The sequence below is a fragment of the Sceloporus occidentalis genome, unplaced genomic scaffold (assembly GCF_023333645.1).
Source record: "Sceloporus occidentalis isolate IW3139 unplaced genomic scaffold, rSceOcc1.0.p SCAF_8, whole genome shotgun sequence".
Taxonomy (NCBI): domain Eukaryota; kingdom Metazoa; phylum Chordata; class Lepidosauria; order Squamata; family Phrynosomatidae; genus Sceloporus; species Sceloporus occidentalis.
Genome location: NW_028316988.1, coordinates 9,671,431 through 9,699,099, shown reverse-complemented (window position 1 = coordinate 9,699,099; position 27,669 = coordinate 9,671,431). Strand labels below are relative to the sequence as shown.

The 27,669-nt window shown below is 48.5% G+C and overlaps 1 protein-coding gene across 4 annotated transcripts in view; it reads right to left on the bottom strand.

Annotated features, from left to right (window-relative positions):
* Positions 1 to 386: 386 nt before the first annotated feature.
* The window catches only part of ACOT7 (acyl-CoA thioesterase 7), a 31,079-nt gene continuing 3,796 nt past the window's right edge, over positions 387 to 27,669 (bottom strand). Inside the window, exons 1-10 of one of the 4 annotated variants that reach the window (XM_089534492.1) lie at positions 25,297 to 25,425; positions 24,018 to 24,135; positions 21,651 to 21,807; positions 15,859 to 15,950; positions 15,093 to 15,207; positions 12,817 to 12,831; positions 12,259 to 12,345; positions 9,350 to 9,466; positions 7,172 to 7,356; positions 387 to 1,597 (exon numbers count right to left, since the gene is read on the bottom strand). In XM_089534492.1, coding sequence (XP_089390618.1) covers positions 1,493 to 1,597; positions 7,172 to 7,356; positions 9,350 to 9,466; positions 12,259 to 12,345; positions 12,817 to 12,831; positions 15,093 to 15,207; positions 15,859 to 15,950; positions 21,651 to 21,807; positions 24,018 to 24,135; positions 25,297 to 25,316 — 1,011 coding nt within the window. In that variant the 5' untranslated portion in view covers positions 25,317 to 25,425 and the 3' untranslated portion in view covers positions 387 to 1,492. Of the gene's footprint in view, positions 1,598 to 7,171; positions 7,357 to 9,349; positions 9,467 to 12,258; positions 12,346 to 12,816; positions 12,832 to 15,092; positions 15,208 to 15,858; positions 15,951 to 21,650; positions 21,808 to 22,626; positions 22,801 to 24,017; positions 24,136 to 25,296; positions 25,426 to 27,669 lie in introns of those variants that run through there. The other 3 variants (XM_089534490.1, XM_089534493.1, XM_089534491.1) reach the window with 3 other exon arrangements.

Sequence of the window (27,669 nt, the reverse complement as noted above, 5' to 3'; positions counted from 1 at the left end):
CTTCACAGCTTTAAGGAGAAAGCAACGGAGCTCAACCAGGAGACGAAAAGGTCCCTGATGCTCAGCCGCTCTTGAAGAGGCAAAGGTCGAAAGGACAGCCTTTCACTGGCCCAGAGCTTGGAGAAGATCCTTATTTTTGGAACATGGGGGATTCTTGAGGAAATGGCCTCCCCAAAAAGGGAACTTCTCCAAACTCTAGTCAGGCCTGAACTTTTCAAAGGCTTCCATACACCGCAAGGCTCTTGGATCGGCCAAATTAAAATGCACAGATCTGGGAAGCGTTTTAACCAACCTTGCTGGCTTCCCCATTGCACTTTGGAAATAAAATAAGTATAACCCAGCTCTCTTTGACCCACCCAAAGGAATTTAAGAAACAATATCGCCCCTCTTGGGTCTCGGTTAAAGGTGGACCAGTTTTTATTCACAACATTCATTAAATAAATTAAGCGTACATGTACATATGTATATATATATTTTCCCAGAGGGATACGGGACGGTAGAGGAGACCGCTTGGTTCTTGTACTGGGCAATGCTTTAGCTTGTTTTGGTCATGAAAGCTTTTCTTGGGCATGGAAACGGATGTGAAACAGAGAGGGTTGCAGAGAGCTAAGGCCCAAAGGGATCTTACTATTTCTTGCAGAGAACTTTTAGTAAGGAGGGATGGGAGGAGAGGCTTCGGAGAGTCCAACCTGGGAGACAACTGTGCCTGTTGCTCCTCTTGTGTGGTTCATCCAGGTGGACCGTCGCACCTGTCACACACCACAAGGCAATCTCTTCTTGCAAAATAGGGCACCCTTCACCTGCAGCTCAGCTGTAAAGGCCGCAGTCAGCCCTCCAGATGTTGTGAATATCCAACTGGCAGTATTCCTTACTGCTGGCTAATAGGACTGCTGGGAGCTGCAGTACAGCAACACCTGGCAGGGGCATACGGTGAAGATTCAAGGAAGACTCCTTGTTGAAGTACTCTCTTGCCTTCCTTTGGTGTCAGTGCTGTCTTTGCCAGGAGTGGTCTCCCAGCACTCGTCCAACTGTAGCTCCCAGCAGCTTGGTTTAGGTGAGGAATGCTGGGACTTGGAGTCCAACCATCTCTGGAAGGCATGTCCCAGCTTGCAGAAGAGTACTGAAGCACTGCTGAATGAGAAATTGCACACTTGCGTAAACCCCATTGATTCCCTGGATCTACTTTGGTCAGGATTATGGCTTTGGGCCCAATTCCCTTGCGGAAGAAGAACCTCCCTTCCTCTTCCCCATAGCCTGGGACCCTCCCCTATACTCTCTCTATAATCTCCCCCTCTTCCTGATGGGTCTAGCAATAGTTACAGGCAGTGATGGGATGGACAGTTTTTCAGGTGGTGTTGAGGTGCATCTGTGTGTCTCTGTGCTACTGGTCAGGTGTCTGCGATGGATCTGCCCAAGGGGAGGACTTCCATGCGGTCCGGCTGCAGATCCTCCCTCTCTCTCTCCCGGGGAATGGTGGGTAATTTGGGGGGTGTCATTGCTGAGTGAGGGGCTTTATCTTAGCCTGGCGCTTGGCTTTGGTCTGGAGGTAGCGGCCTTTGCCTTCCTCGAAGCGCCGCCGCTCGTCTTCGGTTTCCACCTGCCGAGAAAAGAGAGGAGGGCGCATGGATCAGAAGGGGGTCTCAGATGGGGGAGAGATATTTACTTACTTACTTACTTACTTACAGTATTTATACACCACCCTTCAACCCTAAAGGCTCTCAGAGAAGCTTACAATTATTATTAATTAGACGGTAGAGAAAGTGAGACTGAGGCAGAGACAGACCAAGGGGTGAAGGTGCATATAGGCCAGGGGCAGCAATGACTTCTGCCCCTATGGCTACCTATCATAAGCCCAAACAAACCCCAAGGCCAGGCACGCAGCATGGCTTTGCAACTTCACATTTTTCTCCCCCTTGCTAGGTAGGGTATCTAAGGCCAGGATCTTGAGCGTTGGCGGCGCAGTGTGAATTCACACCTGCAGAGCTATGCAGGAGTTGTGTTCTTGTGCAACTGTGCAAGGAGTGGCAAGCCAGAGTAGGGACAGTGCGGCCCTGAATGCCATTTGCTGTGGAGACCAGGATGGAGGCTGTGGTCACTCTCCTGTGCTATTTGAACAGAATGCCTGACTAGAATAGATATGAAGAGTATGCTGTTGAATTGCAAGTCCCAGCATCCCTTGACTGGGGGGGGGGGTGCTCTCAAAGACAGTTGCTTTAGTTTCTAATCCATTGCCCGCTTGATATTGAAGCCACCGGCATCCACTCCTTGCGACAGTAAATAGGGCGCTTCCGAAACCCTGTCACAAGCGACAGGAACAAATTGACTTGTTAAAATGCATTCTCTCCCAAGCTCTGTTGGGTGCCCAAGGCAGCTTGAGATGCCCGTAGGCTGCTGCGTCAGCTGCGCATCTCTGTCTCCGAAGACAAAAAAGGGCTGACATTTCCCCAGGAGACTTCTTCCCAGGAGAAAATCTCCTCTTCCTACCAAGAGGTCTCCTGCCAACATCGCCCCGCAAACGGCGCCTTGCCTCGCTTCTTCCTCCGGCAAACCTTGTTTGGCTCAACAAAGGCCACCATCCCACAGTCTCCAGATAAGACAAAGCAAAGTAGCATGGCCAAAGCGAGTCGGACTAGCTGGTCTTTGGGGTCCCTTGAGTTCTCTGATTTCAGGCTGAGCAGAGATGGCTTGACCACTGGTGCCAACCAATGACCCAAGGATGCTACGAAGGAGTCTTTTTTGGATGGAGACCGTCTTGTCAAACTGTCCAAGGTACTGCAGCCCTCGAGATAAACACAAACACAACCGCATTCCAAGCATATTCGTTTCTTTGCATTACTTAGCATGGGATGACCATGGCCAAGAACGGCAGTTCAGGCTCAGGATGAGAGAGAGAAAGAGGCAATTGGGAGACAGGGGAGGCCAGCTCCGCAAAATGGAGGAAGAAACCACTTTGTATCCTAAATCGCAAAGATGCTCGGTGGACCTAATCCAGGATAGCTGAACAGCTTGAGAGCTGGATTCTGTTTTAAAGATTATCCTCTTGCATTGTTTAACCCTATATGCCGTTTTGGCCCTGATTTCAGGGGGAAAGTGGGATATGGTGATGGTGATGGTGGTGGATGATGGTAGGGTCAGTGACAACAGCCGTATGCTCATGAACACGGCCATCTCTGAACCATGAGCATACGGCTGTTGTCACTGACCCTACCATCATCCACCACCATCACCATCACCATATCCCACTTTCCCCCTGAAATCAGGGCCAAAACGGCATATAGGGTTATCTTTTCTGAGATAAAAAGGAAGGAAAGAATGAAAAAAAGGGGGGATTTTGGATATATTTCAGAGCAGTCTCTGGTATTTGAATCGCCCCATTAGCCAAAGGGCTTCCTTTCATTTAACCGGATGGGCACTATTCCCCTTTTTCCATCAGCCCAGGCAGGCCGATCGCTTTGCGTGTTTTCATTGAGATCCTGCTTTAATTCATATTTTGTTGGCAACAGCTGCCTGGAGAGCTATTTTCGGTGCTCAAAAAGAGCGACACAAAAACACGTGAAGGAATGAATAAACAGCCTTTCTTTCCATCCCTCCTCTTGCCCGCAAACAAGAAAAACTGGTCATGGGGGGGAACATATCTTGCCATGATGTCGAGGGGGATTCTGGGCGTTGTGGTCCCTTTCGCTCTCCCCCTAAAGCTGTGGTTCTGGCGCACGGGGGCTGCGATGTTTACAGAGAAGATGAGCTTAACTGGAGCATTAAAACTGATTTTCTAAAAAGGCTCGGTGGGAAGTGAGGCGTTTGCTTCTTCGCCTGAGGCGGCCTGGCTCCATCTCTCTGCAACCAGCGTGACGCTGGGCAGGTGTTGGGTGTTGCAATGGAAATAGCGGCACAGCGGTGGGTGCCTTCGAGAGCCAGCGAGGGGAAGGCGGTGGCGGCGGCGGCAACGTCCTTCTTCAAAGAGAACAAAACATTGGCATGGAAGTCTGGCAAGGAGGAGGAGGCCACTAAGATGCCAATGTCTATCTTAAAAACACTCCTGAAGCCACCCTGTGCTCAGGAGGAAAGCGGGATATAAATAATAATAATAATAATAATAATAATAATAATAATAACAATAATATTATAATCAGCCACAAAAAGGCCCCGTCTCCTGAATTTCCACCAAAAGGACCCGTGAGGGTGGTGGGTCAGAGAAGATCTCAAAACATGGGCAGGTTGGTAAGGTTTGCCAACCCCGAAGCAAGCCTCCCCCTTCAATTTTCTCACCCGAAGAGAATGGAAAGCTATCCAAAATATTGCTGAGCAAAACTCCAGATGGAAAAAAAAAGCACTAATTGCAGAATTTAAGAAACAAATCTGGAGTCGGGGGGAAAGGAGGCATGCATGTGCCCATGCGCACAAACATCACCAACAACAGAACCATTCGCTTGTACTAAAGAATTAAAGCAAGTTATTTCCCCCCCTCTTTTTCCCCCCTTGCTTTTAAGCAAGACCAACAATTTATATAAACGCTACTATAAATGAGAGGAGCCGGCCTGGCTGACTAAACGCTTTGGAAAAACAGGAGCGAGGAGGGGAAAACCAGCAGCGCATAACGTATTAATCGAGGCACGATGCTCAGCTGCTTGGCAAAAGAGCAGCCCTGGCAAAGGCGGCTAAAAATAGGGGGAGAAAGGAAAGTGGGCATTGCCAAGCGCAGGTAGCCAGAGAGTGAGTTGATGTCAGCTAACAGACACCTGGAGACCTCCCGACCTCCCAATGTGTCTCAAATGCTAATTTGGCATCTAACATTTAAGCTCCCCTTTTTGTAAATCGAGACCCCTGGCTCTTCTAGGCTGGTATTGCCAACTCTGGCTTGGCAGAGTTTGGCTCTTCAGTGTTTACCAGCAGGGATTGAACCAGAGACTGCTGGCATAAGACTGTAGGTTGCTACCTTTGCAATGAGTCCATCTGGACCCATATTTTCAGCCCTGGGTCTCCTGGGTTTCAGGCAGGATTCTTCCCAAGCCCCGCCGGGAGATCCTTGGTTTTTCCTCTCTCTTTGCCCACGTTGTGTGAAATGTTCATGCACCCGTGCAATTCAATACAAGCATCTTCTTTTTCACTTTGGAAGCCTTGCACTAGCATAGTGCAGTGGTCTCAGTGTTGGATTCTGGAGATCGGGATTTGAATCCACACACAACTTTAGAAACCCATTGGTGGCCTTTGAGTAAGTCCCACTCACTGGGCTTCATCTTCTCTCACTTGCTGCTCCATAGCCCTGGAATTACTTCCCTTAACATTTGCAGACTTCCCTTGTTGCTTTTTAAATCTCAGTTAAAAACACTCTTGCATCCCAAAGCTTTTGAAAGCTTAGCTTAATATCATTATATGATCTTGCATATCTGGGTTGCGCGCATGTGTCAGTTTGCTCCCTATGTTGCGCCCGAAATGTTTTGCATTTCCAACTAGATAATTTGTTCTAAAATTGTACCGCGCTAATTTTATATTTACATTTTTCTTCTCCCATAATGATGCTGCTGATGCTAATCATCATCATCATCATCATCATCATCATCATCTGTGCACATATACATTAGTATGCATGCACACAAACACATATTCTACCTCTTTTGTTCAACTGTTTTCTCTGATCAAATACGCTTGGCAGGTTTTTGAAGCAACAGAAAAACATGCCAAATCTACTTCGCCAAAGGTGGAAATGGGACAACTATGCACCCCTCCAGAGGCAAAGGTATGCTCAAATGCTCTCCCTTCTCTGGGTGCAGCAAGGACGGTTGTTTGCCTTCATTCCTGATGTAAGTACATTTCTCTTGCACTATTTATTTTTTCTTCAAGCCGGGCTGCTTTAAGGGAACAAGCATTTGCTCGACAACGTGCAAAACAAACCAAGAGACGCAGGCAACCAGCCTCCAGGGCAGGGCATTAAAAAGGGCTGAACCGTGTCGGACCCGCCATCTTTAGCAAAACTAGAAACCCGATTCGTATGACCTTTCCACCTTGAAAACAGAGAAGGAAAACATAAACCCCGGAGGGGGGTTCCCAGCAATGCCTGTGTGTTTTGTTTGAAAAGGACGCAGAAATGCAGCTGGACTGCTCCAAGAAAGGGTTTTGCATTTTGTGAAGTCGAAGGCTTTCATGGCCGGCATCCATGGTTTTTTCTGGGTTTTTCGGGTTATGTGGCCATGTTCTAGAAGATGGCCACATAGCCCAAAAAACCCACCCAAAAACGGTTTTGCATTTTGTTTTAAAACACGATCGCAGCAGAGACACCTCCCAGGATGTATTCCAAAATCAAAAGAAACCCAAAATCCAAAACCCTTCTGGTCCCGAGCATTTCAGATAAAGGAGACTTAACCTGGTGTGGCAACTTGGACCGACCGCTTCTTTTGGGAAACCCTAGGATTAAGCCAGTGTTGGCGGGACGTATAGCACAGGCGCATCCAAGGACATGCAACCTGTCCATACTTTTTCTCAGCTTGCATCTGCTCCAGTCCTTTGCCCCTAGTCTAAAGAAGATCACTTTCCCACCAAAAGTCAGGAAAAGCGAAGGTTCTTGTGGACCAGGGTTTAGACTCCTTAGAGATGAGATAGGAATTCAGATCACCCCATAAACATGGTGGAAACACACCTCAAGTCAATGATGGTGTGGCACAAAGAGGGGTAAACTCATCCAGGTACTGCAAGGCCAACTACATTGCAAAGAAGTCAATTTTGTATTTTGCATATTAATAGTGTTTTAGCTTGGACTGTTTTAGATTTGTAAGCTTGCCTTGCGACTCAGAAGCCCTTGGTAGCGATGTCCGGAGTTGGAGTTACTATAAGGATAAAATTAGGACATTTTATCCCAAATAAATTTCCTTGCAGTCCCCGCGTTTCTAACCCTGTAGTAGCTTAAAACTCTACCTGAGCATTTAGAAACGCAGACTAGGCATCCAAAGAAGTGACCCAGGAAATGCAAAGACAGCAAATCCAAGAGGAGTTTGAGGTGGGAAGGATTTTCAATGCCTCGCTCTCTGCACTGCTGGGAATTTGGGGAATGAAGATTTCATTGCAGGGGACAGGATCCTTACAGTATCTGTGGAGGCAAACGCTGCATTTCCCAGCTATGTCCCCAGTTATGCCACCAGGTGGATGGGTATTGTTGTTTTGGGGAGATTTCCAAACTTACCACCAGCTGCGGGACGGGTAGTGGCCTCCCTTCTTTGCTGAGGGACACGTAAGTGAAGAACGCGCTGACAGCCCGGTATCGCTCCTGAGACTCATCCACGAAGGGGTCGGCGTCCACAAAGACCTCGATCTCCATGGATTTGTTGCTTGTGAAGGTCATGCGCCCAGAGATGGTGATCACGCTACCTATGGAGACACAGGGGAGAAGTTTAGGAGGTGCTGCGGTAACAGGTGGATGGATGGATTGAGGGCTATCCAGTTTCTAGGAACATCAAAGACCCCTTTGGAGAGGCAAACCCAAGTGGCCCTTTCTCCTGTCATAAAAGGGGGGAGTGGAAGAGACATAATTAAATATTTCTGTATTGCCTCCCAGCCAACAAGGATCAAGAACAAACAAAAAGCAATTAAAACAATTAATAACAATAATCATTACTGTTCTTATTGTTATTTTCTGTGCCTTCCAACTTACAGTGAACCTAAAGCAGTGATGTCCAAACTCTGGTCTTCTAGGGGTTTTGGACTTCCACTCCCAGCATCCCAGACCATCAGCCAAGGTGTCCAGAGTTTGGACATCGCCGCCCTAAAGCAAACCTATCTTCTTCAAGGGAAAGGTCTGCATTTGCTGTTCTCTGAGGCTGAGAGTTGGGTTCCTATGGCTGTGTAAAGGGGGTTCGAACCCTGGTTCCCTAGTGTCTGGCACTCAAACCACTATGTGGCATTGGCTCCCACCACCACCACCACCACCACCACCATCATCTATTCTTATTCTTATTATTTCGGCCTTTATGCCAGAACTCAGACTCAAAACAGCTAAGCATTGGTAAGCTTCAGAGGGGAGCGGAAAACAGTGCCTCAAATATTTCCTGGCACAACAACTTTGGAAGAAATTTGCCACCCGTGCTTCTGGGCTTTGGTGCAGACGGAGGCCTTTTACTCCATACGGGAAAGAAGATTTTCAGCTGCCGACAAGAGCGACGCCACAACATTAATAAGCACTAAGTTAAATAAAATACAATAAAAATCCCAGGCATCCACACTGGCCAAAATTGTGGAATTTTCTGGCTTTCCTCCCAGGGCAGCTGTTCTTTTGCTCCTTTCCCACCATTTCTTGGCCTAGCAGGGTTGGAGAAGGCAGGGCTGGCTTTGGAAATACCGAGGCTGAGGGGGCAGGGTTCACGCTTCCATTGCTCATCCTTCGCCGTTGAAAAACCTGCTGCGTTTATGCATGCTCAGAAGAGCCAACTTTGCACATTTCGGCAGGATGGTGATGGAGGGATGTATGTGTATGTCTAAAGCCAAGACAGAACAGATGACTTATCATTTAAAGAAAGGGAGAAGGGAACGAAGAGTGAATTCAGGCTGTTCCTTCCCTCCCTCCCTCCCTCCGCCAGCATCTCTGCGACGGAGGAAGAGCACCTAATCAGTTTTGACATTTCGAGGAAAAACAGCAGGTTCCGCCTGCCATTATCTGTAATTTTGATCCTTTGGGTGAAGGAAAGGGAGGGAACCCATATTCCTCAGCAGGGAAAGCAAACAAGCCCAGAGCCCTCCAGTCTGGCTGCTCCAGCGTTGGGTCGAAAGGAAAAGCACCTTCCATTGCAAGCGTCCACCTCCTCTCTGACGCCGAACCCCAGCTGTCATTGGGAATCATGCTGCAAGCAACATAAACCCATAGATGTGTGGCCAACATCTGGATGAGGCTTTTCTCATTGGCTCTAGGCTCCAAGGAAAACGAGGATGCGCTCCATCCGTAGCCGCATCCTTGTTACCTTCCACCTCCGAACCAAAACCAGCTCCTTTCTTGCCATCTGAATCGTTTCCTACTACTACTATTGTTGCTGTGTGCCTGCAAGTTGTTTCCAACTTATGGCGACCCTATCATAGGGTTTTCCTGCCATGATTTGCCCAGTCTTTGCCTTCCTCTGAGGCTGAGAGACTGTGGTATGTGTGGGCTGCTCTTTGGTATGAAACCATGGCTGGATCTATATTGCAAAATTAATGCGGTTTGACACTGCTTTAACTGCCGTGGCTCAAGGCTATGGAATTCTGAGGTTTGTGGCTTTGTGAGAGGCTTAGCCTTCTCTGTCAGAGAGCTCTGGTGGCAAACTACAGTTCCCAAGATCCCACAGGGAATCCCAATTGAATTCTCATAGGAATGGTAGGAGGAGGGTTTCCTTACCTTTTTTGATCTTCTCGTGGAAATTGATGGCGTCCACGGAGGCCGTCACGATATTGGTCTTGCAGTGGCGAGCGGCCACGATTCCAGCAACCTCATCCATCAGCTTCATGGTAACCCCTGCGGAGGAGGGAAAAAAGGGGCAGGGATTGCCTGGTTATCAATGGATGGATTGTGAGGTCAAGGGAAGGGAGTTGGGAACGTTTGGCCTGGAGAAGATGGAAGAGTGATGCCAACGCATTAGGAATGTAAGAACATCAGGAGAGCATCAGGAGCCAAGTTGGACCAGGCCGAAGGTCCCTTGAATCTGGGGCTGAGAGTATGTGACTCGCCCAATGAGTTTCCATGGCTGAGCATGGCTCCTGAGTCGTATTCCAACATAAATTTAGGTAATGTAGACTGTGACTGACTTGGCCAATCCTCCTCCATCACAAGAAGGAAGAGGAGGGATGATGCAGCCCTTGATAAAGGGTTCTTGGCTGCCACTGTTTCCCCACTGAAAGCCAGCCTGGCCTGGAGCAGCTTCAGCCGCTGCAAAGCGACAACAGACAAGCCAAGCGATGCTAAAAATACCCTGCCAGGAGCACGTTTGCAGGAACCGTGACTGCCTCGGGGGGCTCCTTCCCCTCTTATCAAAGCCACGGACGGGGGAAGCAGTCCTTTTCCCCGTGACGTGGCACTGCCACTAACCCACGGTGCCCCTCTCTTTCCCTGCCAGCCCACGATGGGACTCCAGGGCAGCTGCAGGAGACCGTTAATACCTAAATGCAGCTGAAAGACAATGACGATTATCATTATCATCATCATCATCATTATTGTTAACATTTATTTGTAGAGCACTGTGAAGTTTGCACAGCGCTTTACAGAGCAAGGGTCAAATCAAATAAGGAAAAAAGGAGACCTCTCCGTCTGCCGTCCCTTTTAGATGTTTGACTGTCAAGAGACACATGAAATCAAACGAATCCCAATTTATAGGAGGGAAATGTGGTTCGATACCCAGTGCGTCCCCTCCGGCCCTGGCCTCCGTCTGCCAGCCAAGTTGTCACTCTCTCAGCCACCCAATTTCGGAGTGTTTTGGATTTGTGGATAAGGGAGACTCGACCTGGATCGCCAGCCGGACATCCTTAGAGAAAGCCAACCTGGGAGCAATTGACCAGAGGCTTCACGTTTCCAGAATTCCTACTTAAGGCATGCCAAGGAGTCCTTAACTTTTAGGAGGCATGAAAGAGGATCTCCTCCCAGCCACCAGAGCAATTCAGTCTGCAGGAAATGATCCTGCCATCCAAAAGCTTCTGTTTAAATTTCCAGGCTTCTTTCTTTTGCGCAGATGCGCACGCACCCCTCCCTTCCTCCAAAGAGGGCGTTTTAATTACAGGAACGAAGACCTCGGTAATGAAGAGTTTCTATAGCAACCTCTCCTCTCCGCTAGCATCCTCGGCGCTGGCATGGGCTTATCTCTCTTTGAACAGGGCATTTGCCCGCCTCTCTCTGCCGAATGGAGCAGTCTGTCTCGGTTGCCCTTCCGCTGAACCACTTCCACTGCTGGGACTGTAGCAGTGACACTTGAACTCGGACCCAGAGACCACCAGCGACATTCCACCTTGTTCTCTAAGCAGTTGGTCCCACACACCCCATGCATGGCACTCTTAGGGGCCACGGAAAGACATTTTCAGCCAAAAAAGGAAGCGGGAAAGACAAAATGGAGACTTTTTTTTCAGGGCCATTGGCAAGGCAGGGGGCAGTTTGACCAATGCCAGTTGCCCCAAAATTAAACTGCAAATGCTTTTGCAGAAGGATCCTTCAGTTTGCCTCTTCCTACATCTTTTGCATGTGTTTCTGTGCCTTCAAAGTCACCTCTCATGCATGACTTTCATAGGGTTCTATTAGCCTAGGAATACACCATCTTTTGCAGCTCTGAACTATCTTTTCCCCTCCTCTTCTTGAGATGGTGCCAGCAGTTCCATGCACAGAAACGTCCCTCTCCGTTGGAGCCTCCAGTCCCATGCCAACAGCCAGCCCACCTTTGCTGTGACGGCCGCCCTCCTTCATGAAAAGCCGAACCGGTGATGGAACTGAGGCTGCGGTTCTCCCTCTCGCCGCTTTTTCCGCACCTTGAGACCTCCTCCATGGGATCTTTCCCAGACCTTGTGACTTGCACTGCCATTTAAAAATAGAAACACCTAGGCTGGCATGTGCCGGGTGCCACATCTGCCGCCTTCTTCTGCTAACTGGGTCCCTCCTTGGTTTCTGCTGATACGCCAAGTTTGATATTTGTTTAGCGTCTATGTGTGCAAGAGAAAGAGATGGGATGACACAAGCCGGAGCATCTCATAGTATTCTGGTCATAGTGGCTGCAGCTGCTTCTTATGTCAGTAGAGCAATGAATCACAGAGTTGGAAGGTGTCCCAGAGGCCATCTCTCCAAGCATTCCCAGCGGCAGAGATCTCATAATCCTCTTTCTGGAGACATCATGGAGTTTATCACACGAAGAAGATCGGGGTTTTACCCCGTGAATATCCCGGGGAAATCAACAATTCCACACGACGTCGCACAAAACCCGCCATTGAAGTGTTCATAAAGAAGCATTAACCTGCATCTTTTTACTTTCGGGATTTCAGCAGCAATGCATTTCTGATGATCCTTCGTGCAATTACTCGCCATTCCCGCTTCATTTGCGGGATGCTTTCAATGCCCCTTGATCTCTCTTTCATGACAAAATCAGCCCCAGTGTGATAAACTCCATCTGGAGTCCGGGTCCAACGCTCAAACCGCTACGCCACACTGGCTGCCCATGCTGCACTGTGTGCCAAAATGCACACTGCAGAAATAATCCAATAATCCAGATGCCACTTTAACTGCCCTAGCTAGCACCAAATGAAAAGGAAAGAAACGGCGCACCAGTTGGGACCTACCTCCATGTACGAATCCATGCATGGTGCAGTCGGAGGGTCCCACCAGGTGGATCAGGCTGGACTGGCTATATCCAACTGTATAGGGATCTGCAAAGAGGGAAAGGACACAGACAGTGAGAACAGGGAGATTTCAAGATTTCAACCATCCCTCTTCCGAAGAAAGGGAATTGTTTTGTGTTGTTGATGCTGCTGCTGCTGCTGGGAGCCAGGCATTTATTTCTCCACTTCGTTTCCTATCACGTTATTTATTAATTTCATCCATTGACACGTCTTATTTCAGTTTACAGCCTGACCATTGCAAGAGCTCAATGGAAAGATAATCCAGTTAAAACGGTCATGGAAGGATGAAACTGCAATAAGTAAGCATGCAGGGAAAAACAAAACAAAACAAAACAAAACCAGTTAATAAATCAGCAAACAAACAATTAAAAAACGGTAGGGGAAAAAAACGGTCACGCCAGCAAAGAAATCCATCCTGAACTACTGCAAATCCCCCAGACAGCTCCGCTTGGCTGATTTAGACATCTCTCCAGGGTGAATTAATTAGAAGAGCCTTACCTTTTCTTTGCCTATCTGTGAAGCAGGGAGAGCAAGAGAGAGAGAAAGAGAGATAAGCTATACACATGGGTTAGAAAATCACCATCCCCAAAGAGATGCGGAGGCCAGATTGCAACCCCTCCGCCCCCCAAAAAGCCACCTCCAACCGTCCCAAGCCCTTGAAAGGATGTAATATTGCTACTAGAGATCCCCATGGATTAAACCCCATCACCACCTTCTCAGGCAAAGCCATGAGAAGAAAGAAGACGCAGCACAGGAATCCAAATTGCAAGAAAAGCGATTCCACTTCAATATTAGGAAGAATGTATTGAGTGTAGGAACTGTTTGACAGTAGGATATACTGCCTCGGAGGTTGGTGGACTCTGTCTTTAAACAGAGGTTGGATGGGCATCTCTCAGGAGTGGTTTAGTTGTGCCTTCTTGCTTTGCAGAAGGGGGTTGGATTGGATGGCCATGGGGGGGCTCTTCCAATTCTAAGCCTCTATGGAGTTTATCACATGAAAGAGATCGGGAGTTTATCCCGTGAATATCCCGGAAAAGCCGTGCAATCACGCGAAACGATTTCACACGACGTCGCACAAAACCCGCCATTAAAGTGGTCGCAAAGACTCTTGATTTTTGGGATTGCAGCGACAATGCATTTTTGATACCGCTTTATTTCTGCAATTGCGTGTGATATTCATTTGTGCAATTACTTGCCAATTTCGCTTTATTTGCGGGATGCTTTAAATGCGCTTTAATCTCCCTTTAGTGCCAAAATTAGCCCCAGTGCGATAAACCCCTATGAAAGATAAGGGAGACATTGCTCCCTATCGGGGGCTAGGAGTCCAAGGCAGCCCCTCAGCAAGGCCAGAGACATCAAACAAACCCACATTGTCTCCATTTATTCCTTCTATAAATGAACAAAAATAATCACAGGGTCCTCCATCACACCAAGAATCCTTTCTGGTTGCAGCTTTTTAATACAATTAAGCAATTAAAGCAATACTGTGCACTCATTTTTGAACAAAGCTAAGGGTTCCCCCCATTCCTTTCTTGTTTCTACTGATCTGTTCCCATTTATTGTCATGAATAAAAAATAGGGGAAGGGGATATCTCTGTCTCAAGCCCAGGCGTTCCCCGGCGGCACACCTGAGTCCGTAAGGCATCGCTGATAAAAATGCACAGCGCAATCTTTTCAAAAGGACAGGGGTTTTATTTGCATGCGATTCACAGAAGTCAGAGTCGGCTTGGGGAGAACACGGATAGCGTCCTCCCATTCCTATTAAAAAACCCTCTGGCCGAGATGCTCAAGAAACCTCCCTTTTGGAAAAAAAAAACACCACCTCCTGAACATCACAAAGAGGAGATCGGAGGGATGCTCGCTGGTCCGACGGCGATGGGTCGCTAAGCAACTGGAGCACAAACTCCACGATGAGGACCGAAAATTATGCTTTTGCAAGGGAGGCTAAGCCAAGCAGAGGGAGAAACCGTTCTTAACAATGGCAGAAATAGCCAAGCAGTTCACCTCTGCCTGCAAGTTCATTTGCCCCAGGCTTTGGGGGCCAAAATACATAAGGAACGCCTACTGATGGGAAGAAACTGGCTCCAAAGTCTTTCTTCCTCGACTGGAAAGGAATGGAGGAGGAGCAGGGAGAGGCGCCACATTCCTGGGTTGCATGTGCCCTCCCGCACGCAATCTATAAATATCTCAGCGCATACAGTCTGTGCGCTAAAATAGACGGCTTTCAACCCAAGCGTCTTTTCCCTCGGGGCCGGGAGGGGAACGTCTCCGGAAGCTGGCCACTGAGCAGGAAAAAGTGGGACAGTTTGGGGGGTCCTGCGTCTCCCTGCTACTCACCACCGCAGGCTTTGGGGGGGGGGTCTTATTAACTTAGCTTAAACTCTTGGCTTTGCATGGAATCACAGACTTGGAAGAGACACATCTAATCCAACCCACTGCCATATATCTTGTATACAGATGTCTTATATACAGATGCTTGGTGGGGTCTTCTTAGAACAGGGGTAGGCAAGCGGGTGGCCAGAAGGCCACCCCCTTCCCCATCCCTGTTCTAAGAAGACCCCCAAACATCTGTATATAAGACATCTGTGTATAGGAAAGCCATGCCAAGCCAAACAAGGGAGAGTGGCCCATGGGCTGCATGTGGTCCCCAGCGTCTCTCATATCACCCAACCTTTTGCAAATTTTAATCTGCAAATGCCCCTAGGAGGTCTGGAATGACAATCCTGCCCTGCTTCCAGGGCTTTCCTTTTTGTGCCCGGGAGACACCGGCTTACCTGGGTTGATGACAGGTAGGATGACCTCCCCGTTCCTCTCCTTCGTCTCCCGGCGCTCCATCTTCTGCTCCTCGTAGCGCCTCCTTCCTTCCTCCTCCTGCTCCTTCCCTGCAAACTGAGAGCAAACAGAAGAAGGTCCATCTGCTGAGCCCAGATGCTGCACCGAGAGGCCAAGGTTTGCCACCTGGCTGGCTGGCACCACTCGCACCTTGGCAAAGTGCTGCCGGAAACAACGGAGGCACACTACAAGCTTCCAAAAACGACATCTAGGAAGAACCTGGCTGGTAAGGGCTGTTCAAGAGTGGAACAGACACCCTTAGAAAGTAATGGGACTTTCCACCTTTGGAAGCCTTGAAACGGGGCTTGGATGGCAATCGCTCAGGCATGCTGTAATTGGGTGTTCCTGCTTGGCAGAGGGTTGAACCAACCCTATGATTTTAGGATTCTGTGAATGTATCTCAAGCGCCTGTACCAAGCCATGCCAGTCTTGGAAATGCCCACCTTCCCCATACACAGAACTGGCGGCAAGTGGACGCCAATTTCCATTCTGGACTTTCAAGCAAGGCTTTTCTGCACAAGGATTTAACCAGCTAGGAAACAGCAGGGGTTGCACTAGGCGTCCCTTCCAACTCTTACGGTTCTATAGAGGGAAAGCAGGAACACCTTGGAAAGGGTGTTCAAGCTACTCGTTGGAAGGGAAAAGGAAAAGGCTGCATGGCTACAAAGGACTGGCAAAGGAAGGACCGGCATCCCAAGCACCTCTTACCTGAATTGGAGGCACCTCCAGGATTTTGTGGACGTTGTGGAGAGAAAGGGGGACGTACCACAGTGTAGCCTTGTTGGTCACCCTCTTGGCACCTATGAAGAAATGGGAGGAGAAAAAAATACCCGTAAATGGACGGACCCCATGGCATCATGTGCAGGAGCTTCTTGAGTATTGGTCTTGAATTAACCTGAAGGCAAAATGGAGCCACACTTTATCAGATGTTGGGGGGCTATGGGGAAAGGAGCTTTTTACTGGGGTGCCTCTAAACCAGGATTGGGCAACCCTGGGAGGCTAGGGGGCTTCCTTGCCCCTGAAGAGACCTTGTTCGGGGGCAAATGCACCCTTCCGCAACAAATGAAGCCAAATAAACATCCCCAAATGTCCACCAAAATTCTCTAGGGGATGCGAGGGGGACATTTCATCACATTTTGGGGGGCATTTTAGGCCCAGAAAAGGTATTTATTTTTCAAAGCAGGAAGTAACTTGAAGTTACCTCTGGTTTTAAAAGGGCCTTTGGAGAAAAGATAATTACCACCCCAAAAAAATGTTTTTGACCCATGCCAACCCTTGCTCCAAACAATCCAAGAGAAGCCTTGCAATGTTAATGTTTGCCCACGAGGCCGACAAGGATTGCAAAACCCATCTGCCTGGTGAAAGGGGGCCACAATAGATCCACAATACCCTGCATCCTCCCAACAGGCCTGAGCATCTTTGCTCCAACAACGCTGCTCATCCGAATAGCATTAACATTTAATGCTTTCAAGTTAAATTTCCGTTGGGTGCAGATAGGAGAAAACAGAGCCGGGGGGAGGCAGAGAATTCCAAAATCTGCAGCTGCCCCGCAAATGGCTCTTTTGCAAATGGCATCCTTTGAGCGACAAACCTTCCCTTATTTTGTGTGTGTGTGTGTGTGTGTGTGTGTGTGTGTGTGTTAAGGTTGTTGCTGTGGCAACCAGCCTGTCACAAGGTGGATTTTTTAATTCTGTTTTTGCTGGGTGTAAGCAGTAAATCTTATTCCCCAAAGCAGGGCTGTCATATCCACTCTGAGTCAAAGCGCCATGAACAACTTGGATAATTTTTTAACACAGCGGAAGAAGGCAGCAGGGGTGAGAGCAAAACGCAGTCCTCTCGATACTGAGAAGAGGGTCGGAGGCAAAGGGCAAAGGTGGGCACCCTTCGGCCGTCCAGACTTTGAGGATTTTGCATAAAAAGACTTTGCAGGACTACAGATCCCAGGATTCCACAGGATGGAGCTGCAGCACTTTAAAGTGGTGTCAAGGTGCATCATTTCTACAGTGCAGAGGCACACCAGCCTGGGGGAAAGGTGAACATTAGATGATGATGATGATGATGATGATGATGATGATGATGATGCAGCAAATCCATGGTGGATGGGACAACCAACAGGTATTAGCCAAGATGGCTACACATCACCCCTGGAATATACACAGCTTGTCTTGGAGGTGAATGCTAGACATGATGGCTGGATGGCCATCTGTCAATGGGTATGCTTTGATTGAGAGTTACTGCATGGCAGAATGGGATTGGACTGGATGAAACTACGTGTGAAAGGGATCTAGAAGTCCATGTAGACCACAAGTTGAACATGAGTCAACAGTGCGATGTGGCAGCTAACAAGGCCAATGTGATTTTAGGCTGCATCAACAGAAGTATAGTGTCTAGATCAAGGGAAGTCATAGTGCCACTCTATTCTGCTCTGGTCAGGCCCCACCTGGAATACTGTGTCCAGTTCTGGCCAACGCAATTCAAAAAGGACATTGAGAAACTGGAGCCATGTGTCCAAAGGAGGGCAACCAAAATGGTGAAGGGTCTGGAAACCATGAAGGACTTCTTAGGGAGCTGGGGATGTTTAGCCTGGAGAAGAGAAGGTTAAGAGGTGACATGATAGCCCTGTTTAAATACTTCAAGGGAGGTCATATTGAGGAGGGAGCAAGCTTGTTTTCTGATGCTCTAGAGACTAGGACCTGGAGCAATGGATGCAAGCTCCAGGAAAAGAGTTTCCAGCTCAGCATTAGGAGGAACTTCCTGAGAGTAAGGGCTGTCCAACAGAGGAACAAACTCCCTCGGAGTGTAGTGGAGTCTCTTTCCTTGGAGGTCTTCAAACAGAGGCTGGATGGCCATCTGTCGGGGATGCTTTGATTTGGATTTCCTGCATGGCAGGGGTTGGACTGGATGGCCCTTGGGGTCTCTTCCAACTCTACGATTCTATGATTCTGCAGCTGAACTTGCGTCCTGCTGATGGACCGTCAAAACGTTGACCATCAGGGCAACTGAAGGCTGAATGCAGTGGCCAGAGTTGTCCAGAGTGCACCTCTGGACCCTTCCTAGATTCAGATTTGGGGCACTTTGTTCATTTCAGGGAGGGTAAGAGCTCCAGTCTCACTGTGTTTTGCAGCAAATATATTGATCCATCATTCATAACCTCAAGGATGGGGGAAAGAAAAAGACTAACCAGCGGACAGGGATTCTCTTGGGGTCTACGACGTTTCCCCCCAACCATTAACCAGCGGTGTCTGTCACGGATTAGGATGAACTTTTGGCTCCCAGTTTTGAGCTGCGCATTCCCTTTCAAAGCGAGAGTAACCATGGAAACTCATGCTCATCTTTCCACACACGGTCCAAGAGCATCGCAGGGGTGTGTGTGTGTGCGTGTGCGTGCGTGCGTAGACATCTGGTTTCCTCCGGCACCTGCTTTGCTTTTACAAAATCTAGTCCTTCCGCCGACGGGTGCAATGTCCCAGCAGTCCTTAACCGCACTTAGTGGGAAGGGATTGCAAGAGACGCTTGATGTGGTGCCAAATTATTTGGAGCGAAAAAGAAAACAAGAGAAAGAGAGAAGGGGAAGTGGGATGCAAACGGAAACTATCTGATTTTTAATTTGGTCCATGCAGAATCCCATGCCAGACCTTGTATTTGCAGGAAGGAATTCAATTCCCAAGTGCCATTTTAGATCCGGGCAAACTTCTTGCCTTGAACCTTGGGTGCGCTTTATTTCGGACCAGTTAAAACATGCTGTTTGACCTTCATCGCAATACTTGGCTATACATATAGCTGTATCCCATCATTTCCAATGTTACAATGTGCAAACGCACACATGCAAGGGCAGCATTGAGACAACCCATACCAGTGATGGTGAACCTTTTAGAGGCCGAGTGCCCAAACTGCAACCCAAAACCCACTTACTTATTGCAAAGTGCCATGTCCTTCTGGCTTTCTATTAACAAACTCTGGCAAACTCTGTGCTGGGGTGATGGCACATGTGCCCACAGAGAGGGCTCTGAGTGCCACCTCTGGCACGCATGCCATAGGTTCGCCATCACTGACCTATACTTTCAGGAAAGAATGCAAGTGAGAGCTAGGGAAATATAAAAATGGTCCATGCACAAATACAAGACAATGGGCGATACCTGGCTTGAAGGTACGATGGGTAAAAAGGATCTAGAGGTCTTAGCAGACCAAAAATTACACGAGACCAAAAGCACCTGAGGAATTATTAGTCTTCTAATGATATCGCCAAAGTACGACAGCCTCGGCTTAGGAGTTTATCACACTTGGGTTAATTTCGGCATTAAAGAGAGATTAAAGCACATTTAAAGCAACCTGCAAATAAAGCGGAAATGGCGAGTAATTGTGCGAATGATTATCCCACACAACTGCGCAAATAAAGCGATATCGGAAACGTATTGTCGCTGAAATCCCGAAAGTAAAAAGAGGCGCCTTAATGCTTCTTTGTGAATGCTTTGATGGTGGGTTTTGTGCGACGTCATGTGAAATCGGTTTGCGTAATGATGCCATTTTTCTGGGATACTTATGGGATGACCCCCTGATCTATTTCATGTGATAAACTCCACTGACTGAAGTCTACTTCCTCACTATGAAAGCTCATGCTGCTGATGTCATGGCCAGCCAAGATGAGCTCTCAGAGGATGAGGAGGAGGATGAGCCTCCTCCAGAGCAAGGGCTGATTGAGGCTACGCCAGGTGTTAGTTCTGCTCTGCCAGGTCCCAGCTGTGCTTCCCCAGCCCCAGAGCAGGAGGTCCAACCAGGTCCTAGTGCTGAGGAAAGGCCTTCTATGGTGCCACAGCCTAGTGGTGATTCGGGAGACGAGGCGTGCCTGCAAGTGCCTTCTTATCAAGAGAGAAGGGCCGAGAGTGCTTGCAGGCGCAGATCCAGGAGGATTGCAGAAAGACAATCAGCAAACCAGCCTCAGGTGGCTCGAGGGAGAGCTTCCCTGATTTAAGTGGGAGAGAGGCTTGAGTTTGTTGCTAGAGTTTATTGCATGAGCCCTTGGTGTGATTGCTGTTGCTCTAGCTCCTGACATCTTGTTACCTTGCTACCTTGTTATCTTGACCTCGGACCGGACCTTTGTTATCTCTTGGCTATTGTGACCTTGGACTGTTTTGACCACGCTGCTTTCTGGCTTCCTGACTTTGGCTCGTTTTTCGGCACGCTTGACTTTCTGCAACCCCGACATTGGCTTGTTTCCTCGGCTTGCTCTTTGACTGCTTCTCCACAAGGTTTGTTTTGCCTGCACATGTTGGCTGCAGGCTTGGTTATCAGCATAAGTCAGAGATTACAGGCAGCAATCCCGGACAGCCAACTTCTTTCTTTCAGTGAGTCTCAAAGGTGCCACCTGATCTCTCTGCGTACTGATTCTACAGACTAACATGGCCATATCTTTGAATGAGTCAACGGTGTGAGATGGCGGCCAAAAAGACCAATGCAATTCTAGGCTGCATCAACAGGAGCCTAAGGGCCCAATTAAGGGAGGTAATGGTGCAGAATATCTCTATTATGCCTTGGCCATAACCTCACCTGGGGGAACGCTGTGTCCATAGTTCAAAAAAGATATTGATGAGTATCCAGAGGAAGGTGACCAAGATGGCCAAAGGTCTGGACACCAAGCCTTATGAGGAGTGGCTGAGTGAGCTGAGTATGTTTAAACTTGGAAAGTTTAACTTGGAGGTCTTTAAGCAGAGGCTGGATGGCCATCTGTCGGGGATGCTTTGATTTGGATTTCCTGCATGGCAGAATGGGGTTGGACTGGATGGCCCTTGCGGTCTCTTCCAACTCAGTGATTCTATGATTCTAAGGCTCAGGGGAAACACGATAGCCGCATTTAAATATCCGAAAGGATGCTCCATGTAGAAGATGGAGCCAGCTTGTTTTCTGCTGCCCTATAGACTGGGACACAAACCAATGGATTTAAATAAGAGATCCCACCTAAACATTAGGAAGAACCTCTTGAGCGTAAGACCTAAGTGGAACACACTGCCTTGGGGGATGATGGGCTCTTCTTCTTTGGAGATCTTTAAACAGTGTCCATCTGTCAGGAGTGCTGTGGTTGTGTATTCCTGCATGGACTAGATTGTCCTCATGGTCCCTTCCAACTTTAAGGTACCGTGATCCTATATTCAAGCTTTCCACTCCTGGACGATACGACTCCTAGAAGGAGGATGCTGGACTGAGCCAACAGCGTCTGAAACAAAAACGCTCCTGGGATGCCCTCAGAAGACACCACAAATTGGTACATTGACTCTCAGGATGGAGGTCTTGGAGGCCTCTTAAAGGCAAGAGGAAGGATGGGAGAGACAGGGCTTTCTTCCATGCAAGGATGCTGAGTTTCCTTAAATCCTTGCAACCCAGAAATCTAAGCACTAGGTCACATACAGACGTGGGGTTATCTTGCGTTTAAAAAGAAATCAACAATTCTCCAGATATCCTCCCAACGCCAACGCCCCACCGGAAAAAAAAAGCTTTTCAGGGCTTACCTGTGAGGATGTTTTCGGACTCGACATTCACCTGGACCTCTACGGAGTGCTTCGATGTGTAAGTGATCTCGGCGCTGACGTGGGCCACATCCCCGATGCACATCGGCGAAAGGAAATCAGTGCGCTCCACCCGGGCCAAGGCAGCCACGCATCGCTCCTGCGGGGGAACGCAAAAGGACGCCGTTTGGTGACGCAACGCTATAACCGGAGAGGCAAAGCCTACTGCAGGGGACTGTTGTTCCTGGGTGCCTTCAAGTCGTTTCCGATTAGATGACCTACCATGGGGTTCTCTTGATCAAGATATGTTCAGCAGACCCTTTAGTATTTTTGTGGGGTTTTTGGACTATGTAGCCATGTTCTAGAAAGGTTTATTCCTAACGTTTCGCCAGCATCTGTGGCTGGCATCTTCAGAGAAGGCTGGCATGGAAGAGAGTTGGGTATATATAACTGTGTGTGTGCGTGTGTATATAGCACAATCGCGTTAAAATGTGTGACCCTGGGTAGGGAGGTGTGTGTATATATATGTATGTTTGTTTGTGTGTATATATGTACCCCACTCTCTTCCGTGCCAGCATTCTCCGAAGATGCCAGCCACGGATGCTGGCGAAACATCAGGAATAAACTCTTCTAGAACATGGCCGCAGAGCCCCCAAAACCCACCAAAAAAGTATGGATGCTGGCCATGAAAGCCTTTGACTTCACCTTGTCTTTGCTTCCTCTAAAGCTGAGAGAATGCAATCTTGCATTCTGAGGCCGAGAGAATGCAGTTCTTGCCCAAGGTGACCCAATGTGTTTCCATGCCTGGGCAAGGATTCGAAGCCTGGTCTCCAGAGTTGTGGTCCAATGCTCACACCACTACCCTTGGCTGGCTTTCCGATCGGGAATACCTGCAAGGTTTCCAGCAGATTACTTCCCAGCCAAAACATGGCCACGAAGGGGTGAGTGGCTGGTGATCCACTCACAGTGATCCACTCACCGTGATCCAGCAATTCTTCATTTCCCTCGAATTTATCCAACACTGCCATCTTGTGGCTAAGCACAACTTAGGGCTTTGGTTGTGTTGAATGTTTGTTTTGTGTCGTCAGTTCTTGATGTGTTCTTTGGTCTTGACTTAATTTGTTCATTGCTTTTAACAATAATTAAAAAAAGGTACAATCCAGACACAGTTTGTGTATAACAGTGGAAGAAGAGTAGATTGGAGAAAACCGCACACAAAAGGCTGCAAGCAGCTGTAAATAAATAGAATCATTATAATACCGGAACCTTTCTTTCATGAAAGAAATATATTTTGACAAAGCACATACAAATGCATGCAGATTTGGTTCGCCTTAAGGTTGGAGTAAGTTGGAAATGACTTGAAGGCACACAACAACAACAAAACCCAGGGATTGGGATACAAAGCGTATTATCTCTTTTGCAGGATTACTGAGTTGGACGGTTCAAGAGAATCCGCAGGTAAAGCATATTTGGAGGTGGCCAAGCTCATCTCTGTTCAAAACTTCCAACGAAAGGGACCCCGTTCCACCCTCAAACAATTCTTATCTTATTATTGAACTGATCTTCTGCTTTTCTGCCATACAGGACCTAAAGCAGTTTGTGCCGTACCTTAAAACAGTGATTCCCAAGCTCTGGTCCTCCAGGTGTTTTGGACTTCAGCTCCCAAAAGGCTCCACTGTCTTGTTCTGGAGTCCAAAAGACCTGGAAATCACTGCCTTAAAACAATATAGCAAAAAGAGTCTAAAATACAAGCATTACAGTCACAATCGCTATCAGAGATTTCTTCCTAATCCTCCGGTGGAACCTCTTTCCTTGCATTTGAAGACATTAATTCAGGCCCTAGCCCAGTGATGGTGAACCTTTTGCAGACCGAGTGTCCAAACTGTAACCCAGACCCTACTTATTTATTGCAAAGTGCCACGTCCCTCTGGCTTTCTAATAAGAAACTCTGGCAAACTCTGTGCTGGGGCGACAGCATGTGTGCCCACAGAGAGGGCTCAGAGTGCCACCTCTGGCACGCGTGCCATAGGTTTGCCACCACTGCCCTAGCCTATGGAGCAGCGAAAAACAAATCTTCTCACTTTTAAGTTTCAGTTCCACTGCTTTTATTATAAAGACCTAGATAAAGGGATGTCAGTAAAGGCCGGAAAGGGATGCGCAGGGATGTAATATTACCAGTCCAAAGTATGCACAAATGAAAACTCTTAGTTGAAATTTTGAGCTAAGTACCGCAATCCATTAAGAACGGCAATCTGCTTTGTTGTCACCCTCTGGGCAAAACGCATGCATGTGCACAGAGAGAAAATATTCCAAGTGGAATCAATAGAGTGACACTGGCACACGCGCAAAGGCCTCGCGCATGCAATGTACCCCGGTTTGAGTGTTGCAATGGCGGGTGCTGATGATGGCCCCGGCTTCCTCGATCATTTTCAGGATGGTCCCTCCGTGGACATTGCCAGCGATGTTGGCGTCATCTGGGCGCATGATCCTGCGAGGAGGGGAGGGAAAAAGAATAAAACCAGCTGAGATCTTGGTCAGGCCGAAGAGAGAAAAGTGGCAAAGCGGTGGCACCCTTCTCCAGCATTTCAAAAACAACATCACTTCTACCAGTCCCTTCTTTGCGGAAGAGGCATCCTTAATTATTTTATGAGTTGCAAAAAGGAGAGAGTGAGTTGGAGGAATCTAGCAGCCCCTGAATGACTAACTGGTTTTTATTTTAGCATGAGCTTTCGTGGAGTTCAGTCGACTTATTCAGTGCGATAGATAGATAGATAGATAGATAGATAGATAGATAGATAGATAGTATATTGCTTCTGAAGAAGTGGGTTCTAAAACTAGGTCCTTCCCCAAATTCCCAGCTGGATGGAGGATACTGGGAACCGAAGTATTAAAAAAGGAATTTTTGAGGTCCTGCTACTACTGGCATCCTAAACCCAACCCACCTCCGTTCCCTCCGTCCCTGCAATTGATCACTCCCAAGAGCGGCACCTGATAATCCTGTAATGCCTAACTGTGGATTAGCCTGCTGCCAGATTTAGGAAAGAAAACGGGATTAGGACAAGGAAGGACAAGCGAGGAGAAAGCAGCCGCCTCGAAAAAGAGAGGAGCCAAATGGAGAGACTCCTTCCAAAGCTTCTTCCCATCATCCCCAAAACCTCTGCAACCCCATGGGCAGAAAATGTGCTCTGGCACCTGCCAAAATGGCCCATGGCTCTCTCCATAAAACTTATTTAAAGCAGAGGAAAAAGCAGCAACAAGCTTCCCTTACAGGACCCATTTCTTCCATGTCTGTAAAGGAAGCTTGCCAGTCCCTTCTCCAGACCCTTTGCCTTGCAGACCTCCCTGTGCCAGGATGAAGGCTGGCACCTGGGACGGGGATGGAGCCGGGGAAAGAGAGTGTCCCTTGGGACCAGGTGGGATGCTTACTGGATGGACCCCCATTTTGAGACTCCTGCAACCCCAACTCTTTGCCGTCTCACCCAGATGCTCAAAAGGGAACCCGTGGCTAAGCCAGGCACAGCCCATTTTGCAGGTCCACACCTGCCCTTGTGCCCTTCTGTGCCAGTCCCTCCTCCTCCTCCTGCCACTCTCCCCTGGCATCTGTGGGCAAAGAGGACCACCAACTGCCCCCCATGGAAGTCTGACTTACTGGATAAGCCGGGCTGGCATCCTCAGGAATGGAAGAGGCGGCTGACAATGAAGGTGACTCTCTTGCCAAGCAGCAGGTGAGCTTTCCAAACCGGTCTTTCCACTTCCCGGCACATCATGCTAGGCCACCGACAACACCCCTCTGACAATGGGTTTCCGGTCTTGCCCCCCAAATAGGAAGGAGGCCTCCGCAGCCAATCGGGGCTGAGACGGATGAAGGACCCATTGCCATAGAAACCCTGTTGCCTCACCGCAAAGAAAGAGGGAGGGAGGGAAACCAAGGACCAAAAGCAAGAGGCAGGCTTGGTCCCTCCGTCCAGACAGCCAAAAAGCATCCCTAGAAGAGGACTAAGGAGAAGGCCCATTCATCTGCTTAAGCATCCTGTCTGGTCCCAAGGACCACTCTCTTTGCCTGGCTCCATCCCTACCCCCAAATGCCAACCTTCAGCCTGGCACAGGGGTCTGCAAGCCAAGGGTCTGGAGAAGAGACCATGCCACCCCTAGGCCTGGGACCTTTAAAAGGAGGGAGTCACCAGCAGTGTCTCCCGCCTTCTTCTGGGGTCCGGATGTGACCCCAAACTGGGGCTGAGCCTGAATTTTAAAGGATATGGAACCTAATTCCTTCAAACAGGTCTGACACCTTGTACAGCCGGCCCTCCATGGTTTGCAAATATATATATAAAAGCCTTGATTTTGCCATTTCTGGGCACCACCTTACTACGCCGTTACATAGAACGGGACCTGAGCACCCACAGATTTTGGTCCTGTGACCAAACCCCAGCAGATACCAAGGGCCCACTATATGGCTCCCTTTAAACTTCAGGCGAAAACCGGGAGTGGATTCACCACCCCACTGACATGGCCATCAACATCAGCCATCGCTGCCAGCTAAGTACAGAGTCTGGAACCCTGGTCAGGAGCCAACCTGGTTGAGCACTGGGCTATAGCTCTGGAGACTGGGGTTCGAATCACCGCTCAGCCATGGGAAAGTCACACACCCTCAGAAAAACCCATGATAGGTTTGCCTTAGGGTCCCGAAGGCACACCACCACCACAATGCCCACCACCACCATCTGCAAACTCTGTCCCTTCTCTAGAAGAGAAGGGAGATAAACTTTCTTCACAGGTAAAGAAATGAAAACTCAGAAGTCTGTAGCAGTGATGGCCCTGCGGTGATCAGGGGGGGCTAGTTGCTTCCTCTCCCCAGGATCCTATTCCAGAACAGAGCCAACTTTGCCTGCAAAATGGAAGAGAAATGCAAGAGGGCAAAGCCCCAGACAGGTGTGCCACTGGAATGACTCACTTCCTGCCATCCGAACTGAGAGCTGGGTCTCTGGGGCAAAGTTCTCTGGTGGCAAAGGGCCAGCGAATTCGGAGCAGGTGCCCAAACAGGCTCTGGGTGAATTCCGACACAGCCATGCCTCCCTTCCTACAACTTTGCGTCCTGGTGCAAGAGAGGGTTGCACAGCAAGGAGGAATGAGGCAGCAGAACTAGTGAGCGGAGGCTGCACAAGAGGCCTCTGCCTTGCTGGTTCCCAGCAGGAACCATAGAATCATACTAGTTTCTATGGAAGAGACCCCAGGGGCCATCCGCTCCAACCGTCTTCTGCTGTCCAAGCATTCCTTGTGACAGGTAGCCATCTGTTTAAAACCAGGGTTCGAATCCCCACTCGGTCACGGGTTGCCATAAGTCAGAAATGCATTGAAGGCACAATACAATTTATTGCTTCACCTTAGTTTACCCGTCATACCCCTTTCCCAGTAATCTGAGTACCTTTCTTCCAGTAAATCTAAATACTTTAAACATTCGACGTCACCGTTATTTGGCAACATCTGACCGGTCAGATAATGGCAGTTCTGTTTTGAAAAGTCAGAAATGTCCAGCAACCGCAGCCAGATAATGGCAGTTCTGTTTTGAAAAGTCAGAAATGTCCAGCAACCGCAGCCTGAAGCATCTCTTTCACACAGACACACACCCATAGAAAATAAATTTGCATTCAGAGAGGTATTGTTTTACAAATCGACTGTCGAAAAAAAGTGCGCATGCAGGAAATGGTTAGCCCCAGGCTCTAAATGTGTTATGAGCTGTTTCCGACTTACGCTGACCGTAAGGAGACCTATCCTGGGGTTTCCTGGGGCATGTGGGTTTGACACGACAAGACCTCCAACCCAACTTATCCCAAAACTTTAGGGCACGCCGAATCCTTTCCTTATTCAATCCTTATCACCTCCCCAATTTGGAAGCCCATTCCCATTTTGCAAAGGTGCCAAGAAGTACAGGTTTGCCCACTTGGGATGGCTAAAGAAGGCATGGCCAAATGCCCAAGCCCAAAATGAAAATTATACCAACACCAAACCCACACAGAGAGAGAAC